This window comes from Neomonachus schauinslandi, chromosome 11, assembly GCF_002201575.2.
Source record: "Neomonachus schauinslandi chromosome 11, ASM220157v2, whole genome shotgun sequence".
Classification (NCBI taxonomy): Eukaryota; Metazoa; Chordata; class Mammalia; order Carnivora; family Phocidae; genus Neomonachus; species Neomonachus schauinslandi.
Genome location: NC_058413.1, coordinates 51,165,458 through 51,173,655, shown reverse-complemented (window position 1 = coordinate 51,173,655; position 8,198 = coordinate 51,165,458). Strand labels below are relative to the sequence as shown.

The 8,198-nt window shown below is 36.8% G+C and overlaps 1 protein-coding gene across 1 annotated transcript; it reads right to left on the bottom strand.

The window, feature by feature from the left end:
• Window positions 1–518: 518 nt before the first annotated feature.
• Window positions 519–1,463, bottom strand: LOC110576407 (olfactory receptor 51F1-like). The gene has a single exon (XM_021685617.1). The coding sequence runs from the start codon at window positions 1,461–1,463 to the stop codon at window positions 519–521; it is 945 nt and encodes a 314-aa protein (XP_021541292.1).
• Between the last annotated feature and the right edge of the window lie 6,735 nt (window positions 1,464–8,198).

Below are 8,198 nucleotides of genomic sequence, written 5' to 3'. Positions count from 1 at the left end.
TTAACAGTGAAGCTCACCATTAAGAAAGTTGTGTGTATATGAAGGAACAGTTAGCAGACTGGTATTCTATGACTGCGGACTATGTGAAAAGAGAAAGAGGTAAATTTTAAAGGAAATTTGAATCCAAATTGTGGAGGACTTTGTTAGAGATAGGAATGGTGTATGAGCAATAAACATGGAAGAGATGCTTATTGGTTTCTTATTAAATTTTATTTGTGCTGGATATTTGAAAAATTAATTCAAAGTGAATGTTGTGTAGTTTTGATAGAAATAGCAGAGAGATAGGAAGTCAGTTAGTAATCTATAGGAATAGGGTAACTGAGAGGTACTGAGAATCTGACTTAGTATTTTGGTGGTAGGAAAGGTTAAATTGCCTTAGGTAGGACTAACAGCATTGTGGAGATGTTTGAATTAGATGACACCTAGTTCCACCCAACTCTAAAATTGCATGGGTTATAACTCCAATTTATGATCAAATTTCACTGACTTTGAAATAGGTCTTTATGGGCCAGTAATTGTTAAATATGAGTTCCCTTAGAACACACAAGTTTGAGCACAGCTTTTTGAATCTGCTTTGTTTTCACACTGTAGATGATGGGATTCATCACAGGGGGAACGAGCAAATAAATATTAGCAATCAGTGTGGGCACGTATGGTGGAGAATGTTTCCCAAATCTGTGAACAAAAGACAGGCTGATTAAAGGGTTGTAGAATATGGCCACAGCTGTGATATGAGAAATGCAGGTGCTGAAAGCCTTTTTCCTCTCCTCTGGGGATGCAATGTTGAGAACTGAGTGAATGATCAGGACATAGGAAAGCAGGATAAAGATAGAGTCCACTCCAGCAGTAGAGATGATTGCAGTTAGTCCAAATGCACTGTTGATCTTTGTGTCTGAACATGAGAGTTTCATTACATCAGGGTGGAAGCAGTAAGAATGACGGAGCACGTGACTTCGGCAGAATGATAGACGCTTGAGAAGCAAGACCAGTGGTGTCAGAATGACAGTCCCCCTGGTAATAACTGCCAAACCAATCTGTGTAATCCTTGCATGAGTTAGAATGGTAGCATATCTCAATGGGTTGGAAATGGCCACAAAACGATCAAAAGCCATAGCCAGGAGCACTGAAGATTCCATGAAAGTGAAGAGGTGAATGAAGAACATTTGTGATAAGCAAGCATTAAAGCTGATCTCTAGGGCACTGAGCCAGAATATACCTAGTACTGTCACCAGTGTAGAGATGCATAAGCCAATGTCAGTGGTGGACAACATGGAGAGGAAATAGTACATGGGCTCATGGAGGCTTGGCTCAGTGAGGACTATGAACAGGATCAGGGTATTCCCAGAAAGAGCAGTTAAATAGAGGCAACAGAAGGGGATCGAGATCCAGGCATGGGCCCATTCAAGTCCAGGGACCCCAGTCAAGAGGAAAGTAGGGAAAGTAGAATTATGGGAAATTTGCATTATGATCTGCAAGAGCTGAATTCTCTTGTTAAGATCTTGATTTTCTAAATTTAGAATTTAAAAATTACTTTTCAATTTTAATACACATTTAGTCAAGTGTTCAAAACTTTAGAGTGCAGCTTAATACACCTGTATGCACTCATATAACTACTTTCAAGATAAGCGATAGAACATTACCAGCAACCCAGAAGGCTTCCTAATGCCTCATCCTCATCAATATCCTCTCCTATTGTAACCATTATTCTGACTTCTGTTACCATAATGACTTTTTCCTGTTCTTGATCTTGATATAAATAGAGTCATGCAGTATATACTACTTGCATCTGGCTCCTTTCACTTAGTATTATGTCTGTGGGATTCATCACTGAAATAAGATATTTAATTAAGTTCAATTTAATTTCATACTCAGCTAAATTTGTTGTTTCTCACTTACTAATTTGGACTCATCAATATTTTTTGTTACATTTTTTATCCTTCAATTAGATTATAAGTTTATACTTATTAATATGGTCTCATGAGAATAAGAGTTTATTTTTAGCTAAACTTTGCTTAGTATAATTCTTTGCTCATAGAAGATATTCAATATGTTTTTGCTAATTTCTATTTTATTTGCCCTTCCTGAAATACTCTAATGATGAGTAGGTCTAAGCCTAAGAAAATAATTGATTAATTTTGCTTTGCAATTTTAGAATTATTAAACCCATATTCTAAGTGAAAATTTATTTTAACTTAGCAGGGAAACATTTCTTTTCAGGGATAATCTAAGAATCCACCATAGATAATGCCAGTTCATCCTGTCTCATGACATAAGTTTACTAAAGGGAACTGAGGGAAGATGCTTCAGTTCCATGGATCTGAAGCTTGATACTCTTCTTAATTTATAAACTAAAATACCGCCTTGTTTACCATTATGGAACCTGCCCCTGTCATGGTAAAAATCAATGAGGAAAATGATAATCTTCTTTTGTAGCATGTATACCCTGGTCTTTAATCTGACTTTTGATTTCTTATAGGGTTATTTGGTTATATATTATATGAATGATAAGAAGATGTTCCATACAATGATCTAAGTATTTTACATAGATTACTTCATTTGAGCCTTGGACAAACCTAAGGGAGAAGTATTTTTATTTGTTACAGATGCATAAGGTGAAGTTTAGAAGTTTGGATAAATAGCTGAAGGTCATAAAATCTGAAAGAATTGATGCTGGGAATCAGAGAAAATAAGACTTTAGAACCTGTGCTATTAACAACCACACTGCACTTTTGGGGGTGGGAGGATGGGTTAGCCTGGTGATGGGTATTAAGAAGGGCACATATTGCATGGAGCACTGGGTGTTATAACAATGAATCATGGAACACTACATCAAAAACTAATGATGTACTGTATGGTGACTAACATAACATAATAAAATAAAATTTAAAAAACAAAAGAAAACAGGGGCGCCTGGGTGGCTCAGTCGTTAAGTGTCTGCCTTCGGCTCAGGTCATGATCCCGGGGTTCTGGGATCGAGCTCCGCATTGGGCTCCCTGCTCAGCAGGAAGCCTGCTTCTCCCTCTCCCACTCCCCCTGCTTGTGTTCCCTCTCTCACTGTATCTTTCACTGTCAAATAAATAAAATCTTTAAAAAAAAACAAATAAAAAAAAACAAAAGAAAACAAAAAGCAAACAAACAAAAAACAACTACACTACACCTTTCAATGATAATGATATAATTCTACTTCAATAATAATATAATGCCATATCAATAAATAAGACCAATGTGTTAGAGATATCTAGGTTTGCAAATCTCCTAATTATTTAGTGTTTCTATGGTTCAGAGTCAAAACAATTTTATGTCAGGATTGCATATGTATTGTATACTATGTAAATAAACTAATGAGGCTTAGTTTTATTTTATTTTTTTAAAGATTTTATTTATTTGGCAGAGAGAGAGACAGCGAGAGCAGGAACACAAGCAGGGGGAATGGGAGAGGGAGAAGCAGGCTTCCCGGTGAGCAGGGAGCCCGATGGAAGGGAGGAAGTTGCTGCACCCTATGAACATGCTGACCTGGGAGGCACCGCCATTTCCATGTCTGGGGCCTGGGCTGAAATATGCACTGGGTGAAGGTTCGGAAGACCCGTGAGAGGGTAGTCCTCTTAGTATTCTTAGTGAGAAAAAAAATTAATATTGAGCCAGGTTCTTTGCCACATATCTGTACCTGTTGTTGCTTTAATTGAATAGAACCATTAATAGGCTGTGACTAACATTCTCAGCTTTTTGGTGAGAAGACTTTGGTTCAGAGTAAAGGTTCCCCTAGACAGACATAATAGGCCAGTGTGTGAATCCAGGTCTGTCTGACTCTCTAGGTATGCTCATTTCCCTGTACCATACTGCTTCTGCTGTTCAGACAAAATTAAAAAGAAACAAATCAGATTGCTGCAGTCTTAAGAAACTGAATGGAATGAAAGTGCTACAGTAAGTGTAAACAAATTAGAAACATAAGTAAAACAATAGAGAGGATGTACCAGTGATTTTGGGCTTTGGTTATTATATGTGTCAAGAAATATATACATAGAAGAAGCAGTTTTGCTATGATGAGCTAAATAGATGAGAACAAAATGTCTTTATGGAATTTGGAATTTCTGAATATGTATCAGGTTCCTGGAAATGAACCAAACAGTAGAGAGTAAGTATAATCAGTGGTTCCGAGGGTTTGGAGATCAGATACCGGAGGTAGGTAGGGAGAGTCTTACCTTTCAAGATGTGGAGAATTAGAGAGCATACAAATAAGATGTTGAAGGAGCAATGCCAGAGACTGAGTTATTGTCTTTCACTTCACTTCCAAGAAACCCTTCCTTGTGTTTATCTAAGCTAAATTACTCATGATGGAGCTTAAAGTCATCAGACACATTTTATTATAGACACAACCAAGTACTGGTTCTGATCTGAGCAGCTGCTTGACTTGTCCTTTAGACAGGGAGGAGAGCTTCTCTTACCCTTATTTAGAGTGGGGTATATGAAGGTCACCTATTTACCTCTATGTATGGAAAATTTTTATGAAGAACCTTGATGGTGTCACAGTCATTTACCCATCTGGGATAAATACACCCTTGGGGGATTTCAGTGCCATTCTATTATGCTTCACTTCTCTGGCACCAGGAAATGTGGAGGCGGAGAACCAAAGAAAAATGAACATATTGACAAGGTAACTCAGTGTTTATGTGTTTTAATTTAAAATGAAATTGAATCCTTACTTTGAACATGGATACACCATTTAAGATGAGGATCCAATATTTCTTCTTCATTTTTATTCTATGTGTTTCTTGTAAATAATCTATTATACAGATTTATGTGTACAACTAAGTGAAATAATGAATACTTTGAAAGAATCTCCAGGTAATAGCATAGTGCCAAGTATTTAGTACATTTTTAAAAATGAAATATTTGTTAAAATTAGCAAATAGATTCCTATAATTCAGAAGCAAACAGTAAAATAGAATTATGAAGTCAAGGGGTTCCATGAAGGTTACCCTTTCAATAGAAGGAAGATTTGTCAGCATAGCCCCTCAAATGGAAGCAACTCCATTTGAGGAAAAAAAGTAGATGGGCTCTTCTTCAGGGATTCTGTTAATTAATGTCTGTATAGTGATTAATTTTTCCAAGTAATTTCAGGTACACTATCTTATTTAGTCTTAGTTGTTCAGGTTAAAACAAACATTTTTAATTTACCTGACATATACTGATAAACAAAGTACTTGACACAAAATCATTGGTCAATAGTGTTTGTCAAATTAATTTATCCCTCACTCTTGCCAATCTATTTCACAGTCTAGAAAAAAGAATCATAAATAAGCAAAATAGAAGCCATGTTATTCAACTCTATTTTGGTTGGTGATTAGGCTAATTAGCTAATAAAGTTGGTTAAATATAGGAGTCATAAAAGTAATTTTAAACATTGAACATTTTCTTTTAACCTGAGAATTGTATTTATAATTTATTCATCATTGTTTTATATATAGATAGAACCTCTCAATGTAGTTATATAAATTGCAATTTTATATTAGCTTCCTTTGTAAACCATATCTTTAATACACTGTATACAATTTCCATTATAATAACTGTGATGGTGAAGGAAAAACAAGTAGCCCACAGTGCACTTGTTGGGGGGAAATGAAGACTTGCTAATTGGAGAAAGAGCTATGAGTGTTCAACTGGCTGCTAGCATCAGTCAGTATATTTTACAGAGGGAATATATATTGCTGTGTAATTTAGCAAGCTTATTCAGTAGAACTTTCATGGAAATATTTCTTTTGAACCATTTTATTGAGGTTTGATTGACATATAAAAATCTGTATATATTTAATGTTTGTAATTTGATGGATTTGGGAGTAAGTATACAACCATGAAACCATCATTATCATAAAGGCCATATACATATACGTCACCTCCAAAGTCTTCTCCTACCCCCTTTAGTATTATTTTGTGTGTGTATGTGGTAAAACACTTATCATAATACCTCCCCTCTTAGCAAATTTTAAGTATACAGTACAGTATTATTATATATAGGTCAACAGGTATGTGAAAAGATGCTCAACATTAATAATCATCAAGGAAATGAAAATCAAAATCGCAATGAGATATCACTTCACACTTATTAGGATGCCTACATTGGGAAAAAAACAGCAGCAAAAAAACAAAAAATAACAAATGTTGGTGAATATGTGGAGAAAAGGGAACACTGGTACACCATTGGTGGGAATTTAAATTGGTACAGCCATTGTAGAAAACAGTATGGAGGTTTCTCAAAAAATTTAATTTAATTAAATTAATTAATTAATTAATTTATTTTTAAATTTAATTTTATTATGTTATGTTAATCACCATACATTACATCATTAGTTTTCGATACTCTTAATCACTGTGCTGTCCTGCCTCTCACAGCAACTTATAAACCTTATTTTTCTAAGGGTCTTCTTAGCACTTTATATTAACCATTACTTGCTTCATCTGCTACAAGGATTTTTTATTTATTTATTTTTATTCTTATGTTAATTCCCATACATTACATCATTAGTTTTAGATGTAGTGTTCCATGATTCATTGTTTGTGCATAACACCCAGTGCTCCATGCAGAATGTGCCCTCCTCAATACCCACCACCAGGCTAACCCATCCTCCCAACCCTCCCCTCTAAAACCCACAGTTTGTTTTTCAGAGTCCATCGTCTCTCATGCTTCGTCTACCCCTCCGATTTCCCCCCCTCATTCTTCCCCTCCTGCTACCTTCTTCTTCTTCTTCTTTTTTTTTTAAACATATATTGCATTATTTGTTTCAGAGGTACAGATCTGAGATTCAACAGTCTTGCACAATTCACAGCGCTTCCCAGAGCACATACCCTCCCCAGTGTCTATCACCAGTCAACCCATCCCTCCCACCCCACCCCCCACTCCAGCAACCCTCAGTTTGTTTCCTGCAATTAAGAATTCCTCATATCAGTGAGATCATATGATACATGTCTTTCTCTGTTTGACTTATTTCGCTCAACATAATACCCTCCAGTTCCATCCACGTCGTTGCAAATGGCAAGATCTCATTCCTTTTGATGGCTGCATAATATTCCATTGTATATATATACCACTTCTTCTTTATCCATTCATCTGTTGATGGACATCTTGGCTCTTTCCACAGTTTGGCTATTGTGGACATTGCTGCTATAAACATCGGGGTGCACGTACACTTTCGGATCCCTACTTTTGTATCTTTGGGGTAAATACCTAGTAGTGCAATTGCTGGATCATATGGTAGCTCTATTTTCAACTTTTTGAGGAACCTCCATACTGTTTTCCAGAGTGGCTGCACCAGCTTGCATTCCCACCAACAGTGTAGGAGGGTTCCCCTTTCTCCGCATCCCCGCCAACATCTGTCGTTTCCTGACTTCTTAATTTTAGCCATTCTGACTGGTGTGAGGTGGTATCTCATTGAGGTTTTGATTTGGATTTCCCTGATGCCGAGCAATATTGAGCTCTTTTTCATGTGTCTGTTGGCCATTTGGATGTGTTCTTTGGCAAAATGTCTGTTCATGTCTTCTGCCCATTTCTTGATTGGATTCTTTGTTCTTTGGGTGTTGAGTTTGATGAGTTCTTTATAGATTTTGGATACTAGCCCTTTATCTGATATGTCATTTGCAAATATCTTCTCCCATTCTGTCAGTTGTCTTTTGGTTTTGTTGACTGTTTCCTTTGCTAGGCAAAAGCTTTTTATCTTGATGAAGTCCCAAGAGTTCATTTTTGCCCTTGCTTCCCTTGCCTTTGGCGATGTTTCTAGGAAGAAGTTGCCTTGGCTGAGGTCGAAGAGGTTGCAGCCTGTGTTCTCCTTTAGGATTTTGATGGACTCCTGTCTCACATTGAGGTCTTTCAACCATTTGGAGTCTATTTTTGTGTGTGGTGTAAGGAAATGGTCCAGTTTCATTCTTCTGCATGTGGCTGTCCAATTTTCCCAACGCCATTTGTTGAAGAGCCTGTCTTTGTTCCATTGGACATTCTTTCCTGCTTTGTCAAAGATGAGTTGACCATAGAGTTGAGGGTCCATTTCTGGGCTCTCTATTCTGTTCCATTGATCTATGCGTCTGTTTTTGTGCCAGTACCATACTGTCTTGATGATGACAGCTTTGTAATAGAGCTGGAAGACCGGAATTGTGATGCCGCCAGCTTTGCTTTTCTTTTTCAACATTCCTCTGGCTATGTGGGGTCTTTT

Excerpts from the sequence above, each read along its gene's own strand:
- LOC110576407 (XM_021685617.1), bottom strand. The coding sequence starts at position 1,463 with ATGCAAATTTCCCATAATTCTACTTTCCCTACTTTCCTCTTGACTGGG.